Source organism: Embiotoca jacksoni, unplaced genomic scaffold (assembly GCF_022577435.1).
Source record: "Embiotoca jacksoni isolate LCO1_2020_lvr unplaced genomic scaffold, fEmbJac1.0.p SCAF_13, whole genome shotgun sequence".
Classification (NCBI taxonomy): Eukaryota; Metazoa; Chordata; class Actinopteri; family Embiotocidae; genus Embiotoca; species Embiotoca jacksoni.
Window position 1 is genome coordinate 2,447,343 of NW_027185263.1, and position 25,378 is coordinate 2,472,720.

Here is a 25,378-nt window from a genome sequence, read left to right on the forward strand (position 1 = left end):
TTTAGCCCAAGCTCCCATGACTTGTATAAAACATATTCTACATGTGGATCAGTCGGCAGGAGGTGGTCGGGGTGGATGGACGGCGTACAAAGCGTTTGAGTCTGGCGTCTCGAGGCCCGTCCACAAAAAACATTACAGTAAGAAAATATTTATTTGGTTAATAAACACACAGTCACTATAAAAGCTGACCACAATCTTTTCCCCAACAACCAAAGTGCTACCGCTGCCTAAAACAGCCATTTTTAACCAAACTGCTACTGAACACGATACTTACGCGGTTAGCGATATATTTGCGACATGCCAAACATGTTAATTAACAAGGTTACTTGGAAGAAATCCAAGTAAAAGAAGCTGCGCTAAATGTGCAAAGTCTGAAACGTCCACTTAGCGTAAAGACTTGAGTACTGTAGGTTGTAACGTTAAATGCTAAAAACCTGCAATTTACACACGTCGAGGGATAAGTATGACCCGAGTTTAGATACAAGCTGTTAAACATCAGATGTTTCATGCTGTGGGGACCGAGGATGCAAAATCCAGCAAGTATTTAAGGTATTTCTAAACCCCCCCCCCCCCAAAAAAAACAGTGATTTGATTATTTGCTACAGACGGTTCCTTGTAGCTGTAAGTCAGCGTTGCAGGGTAAACGGTTATCCAGCGGCACCATTATCCAAGCGGGAGGGGGCGGAGGGGTGCAGGGCGGAGGGACGGTAAGAGCCAGCATGCTCCTAAACAGAGCCACATGTCTCGAGGTCGAGGCCAACCAATCAGGCTGAGGGGGTTAAACATCGGCGCCCCCCTGGATCACTTTCAACAAGGAGGGAGGAGGGAGAGCGCCAGCGTGGGGCCGGAGGGCCGGACTCGTACCGGGGAGCGTGCACCGAGGCTTTTTACAAGAAAAAAAAAACCTCTGACACCGCAGCACAGTGTCCAATAAACACGAGGCCCGGCTCACACGCTCGTTATAATGCAATAAATATGTTTTGTTTTATTTGCCGGGAGGAGCCGTGATGAATCCCAGAAGCATTTTTTTTTATTTTTTTTGGGGCTGCCTGAGCTGATTTCATGGCCAAGTGTAAGTGGATATATGACTGGTGTTCAGAAACAGCTCGTGACACTCTATACATTTTTTTATTTTTTTTTTAAATCTGCTGTGGTTTGTCAGACTGTCGAACAAATAAAAACGAAAAACGAATGCATGAATTCTAATTTGATGCTTCAGACGAGGTTTTCTTACTTTGGGAACAGAACCTGGAGGTTTTTAGTTAAAGACATCCAGACTTCTCTTCTGCCGGGTATTCACTATTCATACCGTCGTCTCAAACACATCCGCACAACCACGCAAAGTGGGGGCTTCACTTGTCAACACGGCGGCACTCTCACAGTCTTAAGTCTTCCCACGAAAAAAAGGAGACTTCTGTGCTTCTTTGTTTTGGCAAGAAAGTCAGGAATCGTTTCAGAAATTTGGCTGTCATTTTTTTTTTGTTCATGTCGGAGACCCATAGTGCCACGGCGCCGCAGCGCGGGTGGTTTCTCGGCGAATGTTTTCCCTCAAACGCGTCAGAAGGTCCCAGTTGAACTCGGTGTTGACAGTCTGACCCCGGGGGACGAATTCACGGTTGCACAACCCCCCCCTACGTTAAAAAAAAACAAAAACACCTGGTTTGCTCCCGACCTGATGCGCCTTTTTTTTTTCCCGTTTTTGGACAGTTGACGTTTGTTTTTGTTTTTCCCCTCTTGAAACGTGAACGTCACTCGCTGAAGTCCCACCGGAGACTTTCTGCAGCGTTTCCAGCGTCTCCGTCGATGATTTACAGCGTTTGACACTAATTTATCGTCCACGGAGAAAACGCAGATGCTCATAAAAACGCATGTAACTCTAGAACTGACGGAGGATCAAGCGATGAAATTCGTACCACCTACTCGTCAGGGTTTTGCGTCGGTGCTGCTCGGTGCGCGTCACGGTGCCGCGCAACAGGAGCAGCTTCTGAACTCGCCGATCCGAGCTCGTTCGATGCAAAACGTTCAGCCAAATGCGGCGCAGCGTGCATCTTAACCGCGTCGGATAAAAACTCATTTGGTTGCAACCAATAAAAACTATATAAACTCATATTCTACTCAGATGGTTTATTGTGCAGATTAGATTCTTTTTTTTTTCTCAACTAGTCATCTAGTTCGAAAAGGTAGAAAAAAGAAATGCAGTTTTAAACACGCTATGCCAAAAGAAATATTGAAATTCTCACTGCAACTTGTTGAACTCAAGAATATATCTTACATTAAAAAAAAAAAGAGGTACATTTTCTTGTTCTTAGTTTACATTACAGTTCGACTGAGCTGTGACAGACGCGGTGCGTTGGGCTCCATCTGTCCTCCGGGACTCTTTTTCCAGGTTCTGCTTTATGTTCCACACAGAAAACTCAATCTGCTCCGGCTTCGCTCGCTCTCCTCTGAAAACCTAAATCCCAAAAGTGTCGGAGGTTTTACTGTTACAACCGGTGACAAAGCTCGTCTGCTATCGGGGGAGGGGGTCACCGGGAGGGGAGATCCAGAGGTCTGACCCAGCTGTGCGTTTCTGAAATGACGTACGGTGGCCCCAAATAATCCCAAATATCCAATTTCCAGATTGTGTAAATGTCTTGTAAGTAACGACGATGACATACTGGAGCGCTGTATGTTTGGAAAGGCTGCTTGCCAACCGGCCTGGACTAAAAACTAATCCTTTCAGCTCGCTCCCACATTTTGGCAATAAAAACCACATGTGCCCTTAGCGGTGGGGAGAGAAAAAAAAAAAAACTAACAAACTCATATTTTACACACAAAAAACCCCCCAAAACAAGCGTTAAGTCTTTGTTTTGTGAGGCTTCGACCGAACCATCAGTCTGCTTGTTTAAAACGGGAAAATGTTCCTCTTTCCCGACAGCGTGTCCGAGTCCGGAGGGACTACGGCCGGTCGGGCGGGCTGGCCGCCGCGGCCTCGTCGTTGCTACTGTCCACCTCCTGCTCCATGGGGCTGTCCTCCTCCAGCTGCTGGCTGGTGTAGTTGGTGATCTCCAGGAAGCCGCTGGGCTCCACCACCACGTTGGACTGGCTGGAGTCCGGCAGGATGGAGAACTGAGGGATCACCTGCGCGGGAGGAGGCGGACACGTGACGATAGGAGTCACAACAAAATGTATCTCCATGTACATAAGGTCAGTAATGATTAGAAGCTCTGATATTAGGATTTTGTTAAACATAAAATACTGCAGGAGTTAAATCTCCTTTTTTTCCCCCCTCCTCTTTGGGTCGGGGGATCTGTCTAATTGCTGGTGTTTGAGACTGTATAAGCTCCTTCACTGTGTTTTAACAGGTGGTGACGCTTTAAGAAATCATTTTTGATACTTTTCAGCTGAGATGCATTTTCAGTTTTACAGAAAAAAAAATTTCAGCCAAAAGGTAACAAAACATATATTCAAGATTGTATTTTTCGCAGGTAGGAAACAAAAGGAGGTAAAGCTAAATTTGAATGACTTCAGACATACAAACACAGGAACAGATGCTTAATTTGCGAATTATTTGCAAGGGAAATCGTTGGCTGCAAGGAGAAACTGATTTAAATAGAACACCTGTTGTGAGCATTTCTTTTAAAATGTGTGCTCTGGTGATGATTGGATTAAAAAAAAAACAGGTTAAAGCATGACGTCATGTCTTCATTAAACTGCTTTTACAGCTGCACATTTGGCCTAATGAAGTTGGACAGTGTTTAAAATAGTGGTGACGAATAATCCGTTTTTAGTTTGGGCTGAAAATGAAATGTTTCATAAAACTGGGAGGATTCAATGTGACAGTTTATAAAATATTAGCGTTGATTATTTTAAACTTTCCAGAAATATGTCATGCTTTTATTTTGGAAACAATCATTTCAATGCACGCTGACGGACCTCCGGCTGTGTGATTTATGACCTCCATGATTTTGTAATAAAAACCCACCTCGATGACTTCCAGGTCCTCTTTCCTCCTCTGCGCCGCGAGGCCCGGCATGCAGCCGAACTGCTGCGGCTTCGCGTGGGAGTGATGCATCGCCGCCCCGGAGCTGCTGATGAACTGGCCCGAGTCCAGCGTGCCCGACACGGCCTGCACCTCCAGGGCTTTCCCCAGAGGGCCGCAGTCGCTGGAGGAGTCCACCACCATGGGCTCCGTGCTCGGGTCGATCTCCGCCTCCATCATGGAGATCTTCAGGATGTCCGACACCGACGGCTTCTCGCCCGACGGCCCCGAGCTGGACTCCGGGACGAGCTTGGCGGCGGCCTCGCCGCTGCTGAAGACCGGCGACGGGTGGTGGGGGCCGCCGAAGGTGATCTTGGTGACGGTGGCGCTCTGCGTGATGATTGGCAGCTGCGGTGAGGATGTTTTAAAAGAAAAACACGAATGAAGCTGTTAAGAGGAAAACATCAGACGTGCTCGTTGTGAGAAAAGCAGACAGCAGGTTGTTGGCAAGCATGAAAGGAATCGAACAGACTGAAATGACAATCACGTCTGCAGGCTCCTTAATGTGATGCAACCGAGGACATTGTGACATCTCATTCAATCATGACGCCAAAAATATTTAATCTAAAAGTGATTTATAGACTATTTATGCTGCGGTTTTATTTCAGTTTGACTTTAAATTCTGCTTTTACTGCGATTAATTCGAAAGGCCCCAAAGTAACATTACAACAGGTGATCATTTCTATAACAAATTAACTCCATATATTAGGCTGCCTTGTTATTTTCCGTCATAATTCAGTCACCGTGAGAGATAATAGATCAAAGCAGCAGCTGCAGGCAAGCGCTGATAAAAATCACAAATTCATTTCCTGTTGCTTATCGGTCTGTTGCCGATACAAGTAAACATGACGATGCTCTATTGTATTTGGGAGCGAGGTAAGGGAAACCCCAGCGCTGCAACACTGGTTGCGTCAGATGACTCGTTAAAAAAAACACTCACCTGGCTGGAGGCCGTCTTCTCGGTGGTGACCGGGTGGTGCGCCTGCAGCGGAGGCGGGTGGGACATGGGCGTGTGCAGCGGCCTGTGGTGGGACGTCGGGGCTTGCTGGAGCTTCGGGAGCTGCGGCGTCAGCAGCGGCTTGGTCGGCGTGGCCGGGGCCGTGACCTTCGCCCCCGCCTGGGTCGGTACGGCCGGCGGCCGGTCTTTGGGGCTCTGGGTCGGGGCCTGCGGTTTGGGCTGGATCTGCTCTCGTAGTTTGGGGATCTTCTTAGCCAGAGGAGGAGTGACGGAGAAGGCGGAGGAGGAAGAGGAAGGCTGGCCGATCTGAGGTTTGCCGTGCAGCTGAGGCGGCGGTGGTGGTGGTGGTGGCGGCTGCTGCTGCTGCTGCTGCAGCTGCTGAAGTTGCTGCTGCTGAAGTTGCTGCTGCTGGGTGGAGGTGGAGGTGTGCCGGCTCGGCTCGGCCTCGGCCTGGCTCAAAGGTGCCGGCTGAGCGCCTGCGGAGTGGACGGTTTGCTTTACGGGATCCGACGCCGGTTGGCTGGAGCGGTAGAACAAACCGGTCTGGGGGTCCAAGGTGTCGCCCTCCAGCTCGCCCACCTCCAAGACGGTCTCACTTTTATTGTGGCTGTCGGAGGGCTGAAAGACAACGAAGAAGACGACTGAAGAACTCACCCACACGGAGCCAAGAGAGACTTCTCAGACCACCGGAGGTAGGTGAGAAAATATTGTATTGTTCATTTATCTAGTTTGAGACTTTTGTTTTGGTTGAAAATGGCCCTTTAAGCTTAAAAATTATTCATAAGTACTCAGAAAAAGTATATCTGCATTAGATCTCATGTATACTCTACGTACACTGTCTGTTTTTTTATTTTTTTTATTTATTGGTTAATGTGCCCGATTGCAGCTTTTTACAACACTGGAAAAACACGCAAACCAAAACGTCAGCCACTTTAGCGTGTGCTCGAGGCCAAAGTCCTGCTCTCACCGCATGTGACGCTGCGGCAGCAGAGGAGATGACGACCGGTTTGGTTACCACGGTAACCTGGCCGCTGCTTTTGTAAAGCTTCCCCAGCTGCTGACTGGAGGACATGGCCGCGTCGTCACCCGCCGAGGACACGCCCACTCTGCTGGCTTTACCTGCCCGGGGGGAAGGGGGAAGGGTGGGGGGGGGGGGGAATCACAGTCATGCTGTCAGCTGATGGAGGTAAAAATAGGACAGGGTTTTCCACACACACAGCTTTTCCTCTGTTTAAAAGGTAACAGAAAGAGAGAAGTGTTTTTCACCGTGTGCCTGATTAGTCTGAAGTTTAGTTTGTTCCACTGAGCTCGTCAGCTGGCAGCAGAAAGAGGAAGCGCACGGTCGTGTGTGTCCCGTGGTACGTGAAGCCGACCGGAGGAGGGAGTACCTGCTGCTGTGGCGTACTCGGTGCTGGGCTCAGCCTCCGAGGTGGACGGTCTGGGGGACTCCGGGCCGGGCTTCTTCTCCTGGGCCAGTTGGATGGGCACCGCCATCTGGCTGAGGTCGATGGTGTGCTGCCTCAGCTTGGCCTCGCCCTTCTCCCTCACTGTCGGGAAGAACAATGCTGAAATTCAGCATCATTTACCATTTGAGTCGTTACTTTCTCACATTTGAACAACTCATACTCATAAATTAAATGAATTCTAACTTGCTGTATGTATTTAACGGATAACCGTTTTGCAGTCAATGAAAAAAAAAATGTGTGTTGAAAGTGTAGTCTGTGTGCTCTCTTTAATGTTGAGAAAATGTACTTGAATAATGTTCCTTTATTTTCCCAAGTTACAGTAAGTTATTTGGTTTAGAAGTTGAATGGGAGTCTATGGCGTCGGAGCCTTTCGGGAGCCAACCCCTAGTGGCCCTCGGCGGTATTGCAGTTTATTGACATCCAATTTCTTGTTAGCAACATCCTAATCAGAACCAAACATTATATACACAAATGTCGATTTGCTAAATCCCCACCAGTGTAGAATACACTTTAAAATTAACTCGCGCAACTAAACAAACGGATAAGGAAAGTTAAAAAAAACATGCCAAGAAGCTGTCCGCACTTTTGTCTAAATATGACTTAATTTAACCCCTCGTTAGATCTAAGATTTTTTTTTTCATTTAGGATACTTCTCAGAGTGAACTAGGGAGAGAAACTTTAGTTTTAGTGCGGTGTGGTTGACCCGGATGCCAGCTATGACGAATCCTTTCAAAAATATGTGATTGATTGATCGTAAAAATACAGGTTTCAAAATGTATCCCTCGACTTCCTGAATGTTTTATGTTGAGGTAAATGTGTTATTTGTTGACCTCGTCACATACATGTAATGCATTTCAGTGAGCAACACTGAAAGTGAAGATAACTTTAGTTTGTTTACAAGTTCACAGTGCATCAAGAAAATAAAAAAAGGTCCTCTGGGGAAGTGAAGGGATTATGAGCTGCTGGAAAGCTTTTAATTTGAAACATCTGCGCAGGAAGTGTTGAGTTTCACTGATGGTACCTGAAAGGTAATATAATAGGTAGTAAGTAATATATATCAGTGAGAACAACATCTCTGATAAAAAAAAAAAAAATAAAAAAAAAATGAGCAGCAGAGTAATGAGTATGATGTTGGCTGTGGAAATGTACAGAATACTGAATTTATCACGGCAACCGGTGAACATGGAGGAAGTTTCAAAATACAGAAGTCGCAGACCAGAAAACAGGTGATCTTCACACTAAAATATGCTGGTAAAGTTATAAAACAAGAGAAATTAATCAACATCTGTCTTTAATACGAGCCTGACTTCAGATGAAAGCTGTGGAGACAACAACTCTGCATCGCCTCCATTCAGAAGTGGCTCATGTTTCATGCTTTAACTGACAATGAGCTCTTCTGGGAATTCACAGTCAGGAGTTGATAAATGTGTCTTTTGTGACGCGGTTCTTATGTTGTCACTTTGTTCAAGTGTAAAAAAAACAAAAACCCTGTTCCACAGGTTTGTAATCCAATGAGCTTATTGTCAAAGAAAAAAAAAAGCCTCGAGCGAAAAATAATTTCTGTCCTGGAAAGATTTTGTTTTGGTGGATGGTTTTGGATGAAACAATTTTCCAACCGTTCTTTGGATGCATTCGTTTCTTGTTAGCTGTCGACACTGCTGCAGCCCCACCCACCTCCCCACCCTCACCCACCCTCACCCACCTCCCCCTTTGTAGTTCACCGACATAAAGCCCTCACCTGTCGTCTGCTGGAGCTCCAGCAGGGCTTTGATGGTGGAAGTGGCGGACTGGGATTCCCCTCCCGACACCTCCTGGTAGATGATGGTGGGGCTCGACTCCACGGCGACTTCCTGCTCGGTCCAATCCTGCTCTCTGGAGGACACCACGTGCACTACAGGCTGCGGTTCTGAGGGGGACGGACAGACCGTTATTTTTGAAGAAGCCTCACAAACATACATATCGGGTTCACTTTTCACAGTTTCCAAGGCAACGACACGCTCGCAGCATCGTGTCCCTTCCTCTGTGGGGAAACTGAAGTGAAGCGTACCTTGGGTGTTGCCGTGGGAGGCCTCGCCGGCTGAGCTGCGAGCTGCGGCCTCAGCGAGGGTGGCGGCGGCGGCGGCGGCGGCAGCGTCGTCCTTCACGGGCCCGTCCTGGCCCGACGTCTGACCCAACGTCGGACCCGACGTCGGACCCTGACTCAGCTCCACAGAGCGGGTCACCTGCTGCAGCGTCTCGGTGACCAGCTGTCGGGTCTGTTCGTTCACCAGCGCCGTCTGGAAGACCGGCTTAGGCTTGATGAGAACCTGAGAGGAAAACAAAAGGAAACACACGGTGGCATCAAAAAAAAAACTTGTGTTTTCCAGCCTTGTTCTAGTGACGTGTGACGCTTCATCAGTGAGATCATACTTGAAAGCGTTTATAGTCGTTCTTCACTGGACGATGAAGGGAAATGTTGGAATTGAACGTACAGAGAAACTTCTTATCCAAAGTCTGAAGACAACTTTACAGTTTCTTTTTTTTGAGGTTTTGTTATCGTTTGGGTTCGTATTACCGCCACTTACAGTTTTGTCAAATGCTATTTGGTTCTTTACCTCTTAAGTTATCTGTTGGACTTCTTTGTTCACTTGCTGACATATTTACACCCATTTTAAAAGTGATTGTCGAGTGTCTGTAAATCCCGTTTCTGGCCGTCCTGAAGGAGGGATTCTTGCAGTTCATCATTTTTTTTCCCATTAAAAAGGTATTTTTCGGGAGTTCTTGTTGAATTTGAGACTGTAAAGCTGCTTTGTGATACAGAAATAAGATGATTTGATTTGACTTGAGCCAAGTTGGTGGGAGGTGAGCTCTTATCTGTTATTGCATAAAATATGCTGCTCTACAAATTTCTTATTTCTGAATGTTGACAGTAACTCAGTCATATTTCCATCTGCTTTGCTGCATGTTCAGTAAGGAGGTGATTAATTTGTAGACATAGTTCTGAATCAAGAATATGTGAAAAACAGTTTTAATATTACGGAGACTGGAAACAAGCAGTTTGGTAACTTGGTGCCACTTTCGTCACTGGAAAGTCTTTATACGCAGTTTGTTTTTAAACTTTAAATTTTTTTTTTTTAGATTTTTCAGATGTGTGTATATAGGTTAATTCACTGACCTCAATTTCCCCTCGACGGGTGAAAACAGAAACTTCAGGCTAAATTTAGACCGGAGTTTGATATTGAAAGCGTGACATACTGTTTGTGAGCTGAAGAAATCGGCAGGTTATTTTTGGATTTAAACAATATTTCTTTCTGTTATGACGAAAACGAAAATACTCTTTGAATGATAGACATCCTTTTGTCAGTCATCCCTCGCTGCTTCAGGTCAACCATAACGGCAAAATAACACCTGGAAAAACCAGCATGATGGAATTTACCCCGTCATTATATATTCAAACATACGTGTCTTGAATTAGATTAAATTCCCCTCAACATATTTCGAAATAAATATTTAAAAGGGGAATATTTGGGGTATTTAGTCTGACCTTCACCTGCTAGTGGGTGTTTTCTTATTAAATCACCAGACATACTTTCAAATCCGCCGTTGTGGCATTTTTCAGAGATAAAAGAATTTCTGCGGAATAAATTTTATCTTGTAAAGTTCTTAAAAAAAAACGGACATTAAAAAAAAAAAAAAAAAAAATCCCCGCAGGAACTGAAAAACACCTACAGTGGAGGCTGATTACGTACACAAATGAGTATAGACACTGGCTAGGACTGTAACACTGGTCAGACACATGTTGCATCATAGTCTACAGATGTTTGATGCAACAGACAGAAAACAGCCTGCAGCAGACTGTTACAAGTTAGAGACTCATTTCTGTCCCTGAACGGGGAAATAAATGGAGGAGGTGGAGCGACAGGTTAAAGTTTATAAACCTATAGAACAGGGGATTTCTCTCTTCTGTAGTAGGTTTTAATTAACAGCTCTCACTTCTCTGGAAACCATCCACCGGCTTACAATTGTCATAATATCTACGACCTGCTATCCTCTTCCTCAGAAGACAACAATGGGCAATTTTGTTTCCCTTTCTCAGAGGAAGAGGCCTTTTCTTAATCCTGTTTTCTTCCTCAGTTAAAACTCCTGTAGTTACGTAATGTAACCCCTGTGGTTACGGGTCATATGAATATCCATGCGTTTGTGAACAGTCATGTGATGACCTCAACCACCTGCGGTTAACCAGAATAGTACACATGATGATATTTACAACATTTTCAGAAGAAGACATGTCCGACCTGCGTCTTGCCCTGCTGGCCGTAAACGATCTTGGTCGGGATGATCTTGGTAGCGGTGGACTGGGACCCGGCGCTCATGCCTTTGGGCTGGGTGACGATCATCTTGGTAATGGGCCTGGAGGCGGTGATGATTGCCGGCTTGGTGCCCTGAACGGCCTGCAGGCTCTTCTCACCCTTTTTAGTCATAAAAAAAAAAAACAACAACAACATTACCATTAAGATGTAATTCATAGAAAACAGTATGACGCAGCAAGAGCAAGTTCTCTCTAAATATGCACATTTTAAAATAAGGGACACCTGAAGTAGAAAACAAATTAATCACACTACCAAACTTAACACATCTTAGGCACTTGAATGTAGTTCCTTTAAATTACAATTTGAAAAACTTTATAACACTGTCGCCCCCCCAGTGGTAGAATCCAAAAATGCACTATAGCAACATATGCCGTTTCTACCACCTTTGAAAGGAGCGTCTTCAATTATTAAATGATTAGTAATTGGCAGTGAAATGACAGGGGAGAAGAGCAATACCATGACATATTCAATGTCTGCTCATTAAATATTGAGACACAGCAAAAAGCCAATCAGCTTATTTTAGCACAAAGCCTGAATATATTAGGGAATTTACTGGAAAAAAAAAGAGCCTAAAAAAGGTAAAGATGTAGAATACAGTGTGAAAGATATGCTTGTATACGAAGGGCTGAATATTTTGAACATGAACTGGAATGTAAATGTCCAGCCGACACAACAGGAAGTCACAAATTACAGCATTTAATTATCAATTTCCCCTTTCCGTTTGTGTATGGGTTAAACAGGCAAGACGTGACTGGGCGCCGCGAGCCTGATTTTTTAACGTTGACCCGTTTCCTGTTTCCTACAAAGCTAAGCTAATTGCGCCTCCAACTTCTGTTTATAGACACAAACCTTCTCTTCTGACTCTCGGCAAGAAACTTGACTATTCCCTTAGAGAAAAGCTTCAAACACTGACCCCTGCGTTTAACAGCGTGGTGACCACGTTCTTGCCGGGCAGTCCCTGGATGGTCGCCCCTTTGCCTGTCGTTTTCTGCACCACGATGACGTTCGGTTTGGACGTCATGGGGATGGTGGTGATCTTAGTCGTGGTGCCTGCAGCGGAGGAAAGACGATACTCTAAACAATAAATGATCAAAATCTGCACTGTAAAAAATGGACCTGCAGCAGGATTTCGGGGACTCACCGGACACGATGTTGCTGCTGATGATCTTCCCACCCAGAGTGGCCAGAGACTTGGGCACCACGGTGATGATGCTGCCGCTGGTGGTCTTGACGTAGGTGGTCCCGCCAGCGGAGGCTGATATCCTGGCGCCGATGTTGGGACTAACAGTGGGTCGTGTGTAGGTGGCCTGAGAGGCTGCACACATTAATATAGTACTTACTTTATTGATTAGCAACAAACGTCAGAGCTTTAGTCTTGTTTATGTACTGAGTGATCAATAATCAGACTTCATCACAGTCATATTAAGTGCTGATGATGATATATTTTCAGGAGGTTAAGTAATAGTTTTGGAGGCCCAACCTGTGGGCTGAGTGACCAGCTTGGTGGTCATGATGGCTCCGTTGCTACTGACGACCATGATGGGGGAGGAGCTGCTGCTGGATAGAGCCACTGATGAAGGCTTGGGGAGGATTTTGCTGGGCTGCATCTGCTGAGTGATGATCTTCACTCCTGCACACACACACAATACATTTACTGAGCACCAAAACACACTCACACACACACTGCAGCACATTAATATCAAGTTTTTATTCTGCAAGTTCTTATTATTCTGAAGATACAAAGACAAAAAAAACTAGGGAAAGAAAGAAATCAAAGAAGCAAAAAAAGGCTGAAAGGGAAATTGCGGAGACAAAAAGATGATGAGGAGCGTAAGGGAGGTAAGAAGGGAGGTAAGGAGGGAGGGAGGGAGGTAAGGAAGGCACAACAAAACAAAGGGAAGGCCAAGCTTACCGGACTCTTGTTTGATCTGGATGGTGGGTTTGCACCCCGGGGACGTGCTGGTGGTCTGGGTCTGACAGATGCTGGCGGCTCCCAGAGGCGAGCTCTGCTGCATCTGTTTGGGTGACTGCTGTTTGGGGAACTGGGCCAGGATCTGACCCGGGGAGCCCACCATGGTCTTCGGTGAAGGAAGGCGGGCGGTGGCGACCTTCACGCCAGCTGAAGCTCCGCCTGCGACAGAGAAGAATGACGGGGAGACTTAAAGCAGAGCAGATCAAGCTGCTGATCTGGTTCTATCATTATCTAAAAGGTGATGTTGGTGTTTGTAGCCGTTCTCTGCTGCCCCCAAGTGGACAGAAACATCAATGCTGCTTTTATTTTGAAAATCAATTTGCGTAACATACTGCTGATGAGAGTTTAACGTGTGCGTTTGCTGCAGAGGAAGGACCTACACGATGCGGCGGTCGACATGACCACCGACGGCGTGGAGGAGACCACCGTCGTCACGGCGACGGTGTTGGCGATGGAGGAAGGGCTGACGCTGGCCGGGAACACCACCGTCTGTTTCTGGGAAGGCGCGGTCAGCATGGAGGTGGAGACGAGCTTGGACAAGGCCGCGTTGTTGTGGGCGTGAGACTTGGACAGGATGTTGGGCACGAAGTTGGAGCTCGGAGAAGTCGTCACAATGATGACCTGAAGAAGGAGGAGGAGGAGGAGGAGGAGGAGAAGAAGAAGAAGAAGAAGGAGAAGAAGAAGAAGAAGGAGATTTAAAGTCACAAGTAGTGACACACACTCGGAGAAAAGATAAGGATGAAGGCGTGCCAGTTACCTTCTGCGTGGTGGTGTTGGTCGTCTGGATGGTGGGCTTGGTGAAGGTGATCTTGACGGGGGACAGGTGGGGCGGCAGCGAGTTGGCGATGCTCTGCATGATGTTGCTCATCTTGGGGCTGCCGCTCACGGGCACCGTGATGCTCTTGGACACCTGCGGCGACACCTTGGAAACCTCCTTCAGCATCACCGGCGACGAGCTGGAGGAGTTGGTGCGCCTTCGCTTGCGAGGCTTCTCGTCTTCATCGGAACAGCTGACGCCTGGCGAAGGAAACGGAGGGCAGGAAGTAGAATAAGACCGAGATCGCTGCAACTTTTTATTTTATTAAAAAAAAAATCATGCCGCTTTGATGTTGCTCACTTTTCACATAGACGGTGCTCCCGCTGGGCAGCACCACCACGTTGGACGAAGGGCTGGGCGGTCGGGGAGATTTCACCGCTGCTCCTATGGGGCCGCTGGTCGCCGTGGCGCTGGTGGAGGTACAGGTGGTGCTTGTGTAGGAGTAACATACGACCACTGCACAGGGAGAGGAAGAGAAACACGTCATTCAATGTCCAGAGAGTTAAAAAAATAAAAATAATAAATAATAATTTCCGGCCTACCTTCTTTGTTTCCTGTTTCAGCTGGCAACAGGAGGGAGGCGTTCTGATTGGCTGTGGCGCTGGCTACAGCGTTAGCAGTGACTGTGAAGGCCGTCTGGGGGACGAGCCTCGGCATCAAAGGAACGAGCCGGCGTCCTTCGATGGACCACTCAGACGAGCTGTTGGGCCCTGACATGCTGAAACAGATGTGAAACACCACTGAGTGCTTCAAGCCTGTGGTTCTAAAACAACAATTCCCTTTTTAAAGAGTTGCACATCTGGGGAACAACTCTACATCTGGTAGGACCTGATTAGTCTGAAGAGAGAGCAGCGCCGTCGGCTGATGTTTAGCGGGTGTAAAGTTTACCAATGTTCATCATTTGGTGTGTGAGCATGCTGACATGAGCTAATTTGCATTAAATGCAAACTACAGCTGAGGCTGATGGGAAGGACATTAGTTTATTAACCAAAGTACTGAATTGACATTTCAACCCGATGATGGTGCTCGAGGAAAAGTGTCGTTAAGAAGGTCTTTTAAAAAAAAAATATAAAAAAATCCATGCCTGTTAAATACAAAGTTGTTGAGAAATTTTAGTTTGGACATCAACTGTGGTTCCTGACTTTGTTTCTCTGATGGTTCTGTGACAATAATAACAGCATTAACTCTGTTTATATGTATATTATGCACCATGTGTTATTGATTCGTCGTCTATGAAACACAGTCACACACTTACTGATACGCGATGGTGGTGAGGCGTTCATCGTTGACAGCCCTGCGGACTTCTGCACGATGCCGCTCTGTCGAGATACTGGGAGGGACGCGGGTGGTAAAAAGAAAAGTCGCATTTTAAAATCAAGCAAATGTTGTGTGCAATATATTAAATAAATAGTTTTTTGTCAATCAAACAAGATTTAGAATAAGTAGGGAAAAAAAAGAAAGTCACCCCAGGATTTTGGTGAGTTCTCCCAGCAGGTCCTTCTTGTCCTTGGTCAGGTCTCCTTGGGCTCGCAGGGCGCTGATGACCCCAGCGTACGCCTCCAGCTCTGAGGGACGCAAACACACATCAAACACCAGGCAAGCAGTAACAGTACCAACACCTTTTAAACACGTGATTATCTTACAGCTGATCCACACGAAACTTCAAATCAGAGGATATTTATATCAATTTAAGCATGAAAAACCCTGTAAATGTTTAAAAAAAAATGTCCTCTTAGATGTTTCATTATTGATTTTTTAAATTTGTTTAATTCTTTGACCTCACCCAGTTTACGGAGAATTCTTTTGCACTCATCCCTGCCCAGGTCCAGGATGGTGGGCCATACCACCGGCATGGTACCAGCCAGCACTGGTTTCTCCAGCTGAATCATGGGCTGAGTGGGGACGTAGAAGGTAATTAATGCAAGTCAAGACCACATTTCCTAAAACAAAAACACTTTACCTTTACCCAAAATGTCAAACTGATCATGTAAGATGTCATGAGGTCTACAATGTTAGAAAAGTGGACATTTATTAAATGCGTCTACTTTTTGCCAGGGAAAATAAACATGTCCCAATTTGTGATGTTTCTTTACAGATTAATATACTGCTATATAAATTGTAATATGGTAATTATATGCTGATGTTTCCTCCAAATACTAAACTAAATAATTGTCTTTTCACTTTACAGAAACTGTCTGACTGACGTTTTAAATCATCTACTAAATAGGGAATCTTTGACAGACAATCCTATTTCCAAAAAAACACGTGTAAAAAAAATGTCAATAAAAAAACAAGATTGTGATGTTTGCTAAAGTAAGGCCAAATTTAATTGAAAAAAAAAAGACTTGAGATAACATCTGAAATGTTGAAACCGATGAATAAAGATAAAAGACCAAACCTCCATTATAAAGTCAAAACTATTTAAGAAACCAGGACATGACCCTTTATGTACTGCCTGACAAGCCCTCCGTTATATTTCCCTGAAGTCTGTTGTTGACTACGTTGAGTGGCACCGCCTCCCCCCCGGGCCTCTTATTGGTTACCAAACATTGCAGGACGACCAGGCCAACTGGACCCAAAACACGAGATTTTGATGAATCCAAATACTGCCCAGAGCCCATTTATAAGCCGAAAGTAGTAAAACCATCTAACAATTAAAAAATGCGTCACTGTTGTTCCGACATGTTTCGGAGATTTGAGTCCGAGCAAAGAAAAATCTAATTGTTGTGTTTTCTGGTTCAGGTTCCGTCAGTGCGACGAAAAACGGGACGTACTTCGTAGCCTTTCATCCCGATCCACTGCGATGCAGAAGATATCTTGTGCAGTGCTTTTATAAAATGTTTGGCATCAGTAAGGTGAAATAATATTATTTAGGAATCGTGAAAACAACAGAAAAACAACCTTTTGCGGTAGATGATTTCAGCTCCAGCTGGCCAGCGACGAGCCAAATCTTACCGTCCGTTAGCGGGGCGACTTCACGGCCTTCGTAAATCCGAGATCCACACAAACATGTCTGATCGTAGGGCTTTTAGATAATCCGCCACATCATGTAGTAATTCTCCATCAAAAAAAACGGCAGAGAAAACGCGATCTAAACCTCCAATCTTCACAAAGATGCGCCGTTGTTTACGTTGTCGGCTAAGAAGCAGCGGTTAGCCTGTGGATGGATGCTTTCTTCTTCGTGGGTGAATTACGAGCGGCCTCTTCTTCGCTGCAGGCGCGGTGCTGCCGCCTACAGGCGTGCGGTCACTTATAAACTGTCCCGTTCAATTAAATAAACATAAATCGATGCAGCCTGCGTTAATTGTGAAGCACTACAATCTAATGTTTAATATTATGTTATTATCTTTTTTTTTTTTTTTGTCTACTTTTCAATGCAAAGACAACATGTTGTCCTGTGCTGCGTCATTACAGCCAAACTGTCATTCTGGGACAATGCTGGAAGTATTCAGAACCTTTTCTTTAATAGTAAAGTAAAAATAGTCCGATCAATACGATATCAATATGATCAATATGCTTTAAACCCCCCCCCCCCCCCCTCACAAATTCACATTATCATTACAGAGGGAAGTCTGAGGAGTCTTCAGGTGATTAACAAGGTAGGACAGAAAAAACAACAAAGCATTGCTATAAATATTTATAATAATTCTCTACTCTTCGGTTGTTGTTGTTTGTTTGTTTTTTTAATATTAGAAAATTATAGCTCTTTGGGGCGACTAAATCTACTTTTTTTTTTTTAAGGGGACACAAGCCGAAAGCAATAATGCATAACATTGAATGAAGTTGTGTAAAATCTTAACCTGAAAGGTAAGCTCTAATTATAAGTTCAGATAAATATAGTGAAATAAGTGCGTACAAATATCTGAAGAAGTACTTAAGTGGAGTACTTTTGTAAAAGTACGAAGCTTCTTTCCATTACTAGTATGGTATAAAGTCTCATGTGAAAAAGACGCACAAAAAAACACAGAAAGAGAGCAACTCTAAACACCTCATCTGTAGATGTATTTTCATTTTTTTTTAAATATTTTGTTCTATTTTATCTTGTAGACACACCTTTATTTTATCTTTATTGTAATTCATCTTATCTTATGTTGCTTACTCTTATTTTCTTTTCTGATTAATATATTCTTATGAAGAGGAAGCTGGACTTTCCTGCATGATATTTGCACAATTTTTTGTATTAATTGCATTCATTAGGTAGAAGCATATTTGAATAATCCAATAAATACGCCTGTGTATGCCCAGCTGCACATAAAAATGTATAATTGTGAGTTAAAAGTCACTTTTAAACTGACTGAGTTTAGCCAATTACGAGGAGTCCCTGAACGCAACTTGATGGAAGGTGGGTTTTTCGCCTCGTTTTTTTTTTTTTTTTTTTTTTTTCAAACTTTTTTTTTCGGGGAGGGGGCACAAAGCATTTCCTTTTCCATTTGCATCACAGTGGAGCAACAATCACGGCTGCTTGCACGAATTAGGGAGCATTAAACTGAAGATCCTTCTGCAGGATGCTACAGAAACTGCGACGCTTGCACATCGGCGCTGCGGACACGGTGCGTCGCGGAAACAAGAGGATAAAGTTCATTTTGGATTTAGCAGCCCAAGTTTGACGTAATTCTGTCCCGGACATCAGGAACAGGCTGGACTGTCATCATGGTGGTATTTCCCAGGGAAAAATAAAAGTTTTTTTTTTTTCTTTCGCGTCCTGCACTTTGGAGGCAGTAAGAGGATGTGAAAGTTGGGGAAAAAACCCAAAACACTTTACAGCCCGTTTTCCAAAAGTTTTCCAGATGTCTCTTGTGATGCAAACAGCGGCTGCTTACTGAAACACATTTACACCCCAGAAAAAAATACGGCGTTTCTTCACATCTAATGGACTTTAGTCAACATTATCGTCGCTGGTAATGATTATATGTTTATTATTTGCTGGGATTTAAAAGAGTAAAGAAAAACTCCTTTTTTTTTTTGAACCACGGGATTTTTAAATCTCCATGCTGGATGGTAACGACTCGTCGACGTTTTTTGGGGACATGAACGGACACCGAAGAGACCAAATAAAGAAGCTGCTCTAATTAAAGAGAGAAAAAAAAAAGTCAGACGTTGTTGTGACAATGTTATTTGGGTGAAGTCCTCGGAAACTCAAAAGGGAAGCCCAATGAGTGGCACACAGTCAACTCTCACTGACAGGTAGGAAAAATGCTCCTTTTTTTCGACTTTATTTTGCTGTTTAAATACAACCACGAACTGTTTTTTTCGAATCCGTTTCCGAATGGGAGGAAGTTACTGAATCACTCCAGACTCCATTCAAAAATCATCTAATTTAAGATAATCTTGCCTGCTGGAAAGCATACTTGGCAAACACAAAGAAATATAATATGATTTTCCTGTTTGTTATGTCTTCTGGTTAAATCGGAAATAAAATTATTCTTCCAAAACCCCCTCAGTTTGCAGAAAACATTCATGTTTTTGAAAGTGGTTAAAACAGAAAGCCCATTTCACACCGCCTTGTGGTGAACGATGGCTGCTAGAGGAAGTAACGAAAACGTGTAATTTTAGCGCATTTTAAGATGTTTGATCTACTAATTGCACGCCGAACTAAGTATACGTCTTTGAAAAACGCTGCAGCCTCTTTGTTAAATTGACAGTTTATAAGTCCAGTTACTAAATACGGGGCAAGCTAAAATTTGTGAGTTTCTCAATGGAGTTCGTGAGAAGTCTCCCTCTATAAAATGTAAAAGGTGTCAGGAGTGCTTGCAGGAGAGTATGTGTGGCACAGCTGAACCAACAGGGGGCATCTTCCTGGGAGAACTTTTTCTTTATCTGTGGCCCCTAAAAAGTTTCCTTATTTCCTGTATTTTGTTTATATTTATGACCTTCAGTTCAGGATGCAGAGGTGCATGTGTTCGTCCACTGGAGAAGAAGTTGTCCCTTAGTATTTAATCAGTGACACAGCGGCATATTTTACAGGAAAACTCCTAAAGATTACCATCAATGAAGGGCCAGTGGACTGTGGCTTCCTGCAAATATTTCACTGAAAGTCACATGACCTATTCTGACTGTTTTAGGAAAGTGGATCAGCTATTAATCTGTAAATGTCAACATAAATTTGATTAAATGGTCACGAAACTTCACTTTTTATTGATCGGAAATAAACACGTGCTCCCATAAAGAAGCTTTATACTGCAGCTCTGGAGTTTGTTGGAGCTGCAACATTTATTGCAGTTGTGTCATTTATGTAAAGACTGTCTGACCTGAGTTGTTATAGAAACATTCACGGTTGACTTTGTGACTCAGATTCCATCCGACATTAAGTCACTTGCATATTTTTACTTTCAGTTATCAGGAGTTTCCTCTGCGGAAACGCCAAAATAAAGGCACACATGACTGCCTTGGAAAGTCAAACAGAGTCATTTGATTTTTTGACCTTCAGCCGGCAGAAAGCAGCGAGCCATTCGCCTGATTTTTCTTTCCTTTTCTTTTCTTTTTTACAACAAAGCACCTCCTCTGTGTTTCCATCGCAGGTTCCACATAGAGATAATTTTCTAACTCACTGTGGATGTGAAACACTGCACTAAAATGGGTTTCACACACGACACGTGTGGAGTCTGGATTCACATTTCTCTCCACGAGACGACAGACTGCAGGAATTATGTAAATTTATCTGCAGACTCACGTGTGTCTGATTCATTTGGAGTTACTGTCTCAGGCCGATCAAACAACACGCGCATCTGAGGATTTCAAAGGTTATTACTGAAGCCCCTCGCCACAAAAATGGGGTGTTGTTGCCTGGCAACGTTTGTGCCCGACTCCAGCAGTGGTTAGGTCACATCTTGGACGTCGTTCAAGTGTTTCTCAGTGAGAAGAATTCAGTCTAAGTAGACTGCAGGAACATGTGTGATGTTTCACTGTCCACCTTACAGCACCAAAACCTCCTGGAGAACATCTGCTTAGGTCCGGTTGGGCGCACACAGCGCCTGGAGGTCCACTGCAGGTCGGGAGCAAGATTTTAGGCATGTAATGGAAAGAAAGGGTTTTATTTGAACTCTGAAACATTTCTAAAAATAGATCCACTGGGGTGTTAAAAGAAATAACCTCAGACACACCGGTTACTCCACAGACTGTATGTAAAAGTGGATGTAGCTTCTGGGTCTGAAAAATGAGGCCAATGTGGATATGAGTTAAACTGCAATACCACCGACGGCCACTAGGAGTCGGCTCCAAAAAAAAGACTCCAGCTCCATAGACTGTTATTCAACTTATCTCATCAAATACAAAGTCAATAAATGTTTCCCGTGAGTTATTATGGTGTTTTTAGTTAAAGTCTCTCCTGATTAGTTTTTCTGTAGGTCCATCTGAAAATAATCCAAAATAATTCATTAGAAAATAAGCCTCAAAAAGTGTGTTTGTTTGATTGACAGGTCTGTGGTGCAGTCAGGTTTCCACTATAGGCTAAACTCATTCATTTCTTTATTGTAAGTTATGATTCCGACCTCAAGAGACGTGTATAGACGACATTTTAATCTACGATGTATAATTAACCTGAGTGTGCCTGTTGTGGACCGGCTCGTCTGCTCTTTGTCACCCCCCGCCCCCTCCCACCCCCCACCCGAGCCCTGACAGGAAGTGGTGACATCACTGCTAAACAATGCCCATCAGGCCTCCAGCCCTTCCTGAACGACCCTGCCGCTGGTGACACATCAGTGCAGGACGACTACCAGCCAGACAGAGTGTGTTCAGTACAGTTGATACCGCAAAATCTGGTCCTCACTATGTGAAGTACCTTGAGAACATTTTATAGAAGTAAACATAACACGATAAATCGATTAATCAACATCCTGGCGATCGAACCGACTCAATTTAACTCATGTCGATGTGTTGGACACGATTGCTCAAAGTTTCAGTTTCCTTCTGAAGCCTCAAGTTGAAAAGGCCGTCACCATCTCGCTAATGTGGAGCCATATTTGGGCATGCCACAGAGGACACGCCTCCGAAAACATCCATTTTTGATGTGGATGTGGTGACCGGAATGAAATGTGTGTATTTTCTGAATTTATTTCCAAAGAACAAACAAATCTTCATTATGACTCATCCACAAGAAACCACAGAGCCGACAGGTCAGAGAACCTTACGCTTGAGTTTCGAGTTGATACTCACAGTAATAATTAAATTAAATTGTTTGAATTGTTGTGAAGTTCTGTGTTGGATCACATCATTGTGGGATAAATCCGTCCACTAAACGCTGCTTCAGAGGGATAAATTACACGTTGTCAAGTTATTAATGTCCTCATGATTTATGAGACTAAAAAAGGTCTGAGAACACTTGGAAACAAGTCTTTATTTTTGTGTTGGGTGGCTCAGTTTGTGTTTGTTCACGTCGACTCTCCAGTCACGTAGATGATTGTATAATGCTTCGTGTCCCTCGTTCAGCCCCTTGATTTAGATCGTTGCTGGTAGTTCACAGGCTTGTATTGAATGTGGAAGTTTGTGGTCGGAGTCAGCTGATGTCAGATCAAAAAAATGCACAGCGATTTATGAACGGCGCAGCCATGACGTGATTGATTTTTTAAAATAATTAACCAGTGGAGATGTTGTTTACTTAGAAGTCTGGTGAATTAATCCTACTAATGATTATCGTCTGTGTACTGAAAGCCTAAAAAAACACATTATTCTTCTGTGCTGTCGTCGCCCATCGTTGAACAAAAAGCTTTAAAACATATCAGCTGTCGCTTCGAGTGAAGAGTTTCTTCCTTGAGACAAACTTTTTCTTGCCTATTTTGACGTTATAATCCCACATGCTGCATCACCACGGCAACCAAATGTGTATCAGTCAGCTTCTGAAAGTAGTCCCTGACAAATAGACTTTTTTTATCCGTTTAATTAAAGTTTTTTTTAAAACTGTCCAGCAATTTTAGGAAATTATTTAGCATTTCAAAAAATAAAATTATGTATGATCAATTTTTTTTTTTACTAATAAATAATGGGCTTGTAGCTGAGAGCTGAGAACACATTTTCTGGTTTTGGTCCTTCAATGGGATTTGTTGGAAACAAAATTTAGAAATTTTGCTTTAACCTTTAACTAATCAATTATCCCTCGTTAAGGATTGACTTGCAGGAAATAGAAGTTGAAAAGTTAATTATTTTTAGGAAAAAGTGGTCAAATAATGTGTTTTTTGGAGCTTCTCTTCTTAGATTGCGTGCAGATTCTTGCAAAAACCAAACAAGGTTTTGTGCTTTCCTACAAGGGAATCAATACCGTTTTATCTTTGGTGTGAAATCCATTTTTTGTAGTTCTCATCCGGCTATTTTAATATTCTTTAATTAGTTGTACAAGCTCCCAAATGTAGAGGTCAACAAACAAGAGAATGATATCTGCAAAAATCTGAATCAAAAAGCAAAACGACTTTATATTTTCTTAAATTAATTAAATGATGATGGAAAAGTTGATTTATGATGGAAGTCTCTGTTTTACTGTTTCCTCTTAAAGCAAAGTTAAAACTGCGAGTGGATTTCTGGTGTCTGGATCTGTTTGTGTGACTTCCAGATCAACTTTGAAATAAGCCTGTACGTATTTGACGTGTTCAGCTTCAATCTAAGTGGATTTGAAAGAGAAAACACGGAGGAAAAAAAAAAAGCTCAGAGGAACAAAAGGGCATCAGTGGACTGCGGTTCCAGAGAGCCAGGTTAGCGATGAGCTAAAGTTCAGCCTGCTGTTTTCATAATAAATAGTGAGCTCTGCTATATTTGGACTTTTAGCTTCGGGCTCGTTGGACTTTCAGTTCTGCAGCTCTCTGGAGCTCCGACTTCTCTGTTATCATCCCGGAGGAATCATCTGGTATTTTTGGCATCTGAGGCCCAACTAGATTGTTGCATGTTTTTCTTCTGGTTTTTTTTTGTCTTCCTTTGATAACAGTGCTGTAAGCAAGCAAAGAGAGTCTAAGCAGCAACTGAGTGACACCAAGACATTATAATCCAATGATTTTCTTTCATCAGCGTACCAGTAAACTTTCAAGTTCCCTCTGTGTAGTGCAACATAACAATGCATCAAATTTAAATCCTGGAGGTGTCGGACTGTACCTGCTATCTGCTGTTTTTAAGAGGCCTCGTAGGACTGCTGTAACTTCAGTGGCTGTAACATTGCACATACAGCAGCACGTTCGCTAGATTTGCAGTGGAGACGTTTTAGAACAAGTTCAACAACATGAGTGTCGCTGCCTCACTGTTAAAAGACCGTTATTAACCCTCGAATTAATAACACAGACACTAAAGCTGCGTTCAGAATCACATACTTTTTCTTCTCACTTTCAGTACGTACTGCAGCTACCTTTTAAAAATATGTACTGTTGCACGGAGTATGTATACAATCGGGAAATAATACTTCATTATAAAAATGCACTTCTTTTCTGCTTCTACTTCTTCTTCTTCTTCTTTTTCTTCAGTATCCACACTACAGTACTATTTATTATGCCAGAAAAATAATCAGTTCCCAGTATGTTAAATGTATATAAAAGTACCAGGATGTCCAACTACATCCAGTCTGCAGGCCGCCATGCTACTCCGGCTGTTTTGACCCACAATCCTCTGCAGAAGATACGTCGCATCGACTTGAGGCGCCGAGATTTTCTGATCCACCCTCTATTGTTCAACGCTGACGGGAGTTTCTATTATTTTGTCCAATCCAAATCAGTGAGAGTAAAGGGGAGAAATACAAAAATATCAAGTTAAAGTATATATAAAAAAAAATCTTAATTGAAAATGTGGCGTAAAATGGATGGACTCTGGATTTAAATATAGAAATATCACAAGTTTAAAAAATGCAGCATCAGTGGGACTCTTAAGGGTTAAATAATGTCAAAACTTGTGTTACATATGATGTGAGAGTTTTTTTTTTGTCATTGAAAAAGATATGAAGGTACTTTTTTTTATGCTGCTTCAGTAGATTCTGATGAAACTCGTTCCGCTCTCAGAAGAACGATGAATTGTGTTTTTAAGGTGTCACAAAGTTCAAAAGGTCACCCACCTTGATCGTATCAGCTAAACTGCTAAATTAAACCAAAGCGCCTCTCATGTTGGAGCTGGACGCCGAGTTCCTCCCTCTTATCTGACTCTTTCTTACTTTAGCTGCCACCCACTGAGCAGGATGCCGTTCGCCTTCGTCTCCCCGTATTTTATCAGCTGCTAATCTCCTCCAACTGCAGCGAGGAGGTTTCACTAAGTGGGCCTTCGAATCTCGAGGTCACCAAACGGCAGCGGCGCTCTCTCCCATCCAACTTTCCTATCTTTTTCTCTGTTAACTTTTGCTGCGTGTTTAGTCTGCTTCACCTTCCAGGAGCTCGACCTGAAGGAAAATATTCGTGTTTCTCTTGACTTTATTCGCCTCCGTTCGCCACCACAAGTAGCTGAAGCCCTGAAGTCTTCTGTGTTCCCTCAAAGACAGCTCCTTCCTCCTTCCTCCTCCTCCTCCTCCTTCCCTGTCCCCCCTCCTCGCTTTCTTTCCCAGCCTTCTCGCACATTCAGGAAACTGACGCCGAGCCAAAAAAGCCCGGTCTCTGTTTCCGGGAATCTGTCCCACACAGCCACAGTGTAGTAAGTTGGCTCTGACGTGGGAGCCATTGTTAAAAAAGCCCAGGGCCCCCATTGTCCAAGGGAGAGACGGCAGCACAAACAAAACCCCCTCTTGTGGAACGAGGAGGAGGAGGAGGAGGAGGAGCTGGAGGAGGGGGGACGAAGAGAGGGAGCCTCTGCTATTAATACATGAACTACCACCTTCAGGTCCACCTCCCCCGAGAGAGACTCGGATT

The 25,378-nt window shown here is 43.8% G+C and overlaps 2 protein-coding genes across 9 annotated transcripts in view; one reads left to right on the forward strand and one right to left on the reverse strand.

Moving 5' to 3' along the window:
• Window positions 1-2,109: 2,109 nt before the first annotated feature.
• Window positions 2,110-16,759, reverse strand: emsy (EMSY transcriptional repressor, BRCA2 interacting). 6 transcript variants are annotated; one of them, XM_069145908.1, is made up of 20 exons: window positions 16,539-16,759; window positions 15,367-15,475; window positions 15,049-15,148; window positions 14,839-14,913; window positions 14,126-14,301; window positions 13,884-14,039; window positions 13,524-13,783; window positions 13,147-13,387; window positions 12,707-12,925; window positions 12,275-12,424; window positions 11,936-12,109; window positions 11,708-11,844; window positions 10,720-10,893; window positions 8,493-8,751; window positions 8,184-8,351; window positions 6,368-6,526; window positions 5,947-6,098; window positions 4,962-5,597; window positions 3,965-4,369; window positions 2,110-3,120 (listed from the first exon to the last, which is right to left on the reverse strand). In XM_069145908.1, the coding sequence occupies exons 2-20, from the start codon at window positions 15,470-15,472 to the stop codon at window positions 2,938-2,940; spliced, it is 3,930 nt and encodes a 1,309-aa protein (XP_069002009.1). In that variant the 5' UTR covers window positions 15,473-15,475; window positions 16,539-16,759; the 3' UTR covers window positions 2,110-2,937. The 6 variants fall into 6 exon arrangements, with proteins under 6 accessions (XP_069002009.1, XP_069002008.1, XP_069002007.1 ...); XM_069145907.1 differs by having other exon boundaries at window positions 6,368-6,544; XM_069145906.1 differs by having other exon boundaries at window positions 11,708-11,868.
• Window positions 16,760-18,014: 1,255 nt separating this feature from the next.
• arhgef12b (Rho guanine nucleotide exchange factor (GEF) 12b) overlaps window positions 18,015-25,378 on the forward strand; it is a 28,013-nt gene continuing 20,649 nt past the window's right edge. For all 3 annotated transcript variants that reach the window (XM_069145909.1, XM_069145912.1, XM_069145911.1), the window contains exon 1: window positions 18,015-18,767. In XM_069145909.1, coding sequence (XP_069002010.1) covers window positions 18,736-18,767 — 32 coding nt within the window. In that variant the 5' untranslated portion in view covers window positions 18,015-18,735. The remainder of the gene's footprint in view (window positions 18,768-25,378) is intronic.

Excerpts from the sequence above, each read along its gene's own strand:
- emsy (XM_069145903.1), bottom strand. The coding sequence starts at position 15,472 with ATGATTCAGCTGGAGAAACCAGTGCTGGCTGGTACCATGCCGGTGGTA. Across the intron at positions 10,894-11,707 it reads CCACGCTGTTAAACGCAGGG|GGTGAGAAGAGCCTGCAGGC; the intron begins GTCAGTGTTTGA and ends ATGACTAAAAAG. Across the intron at positions 6,545-8,183 it reads GGAGCTCCAGCAGACGACAG|CATTGTTCTTCCCGACAGTG; the intron begins GTGAGGGCTTTA and ends GCTGAATTTCAG.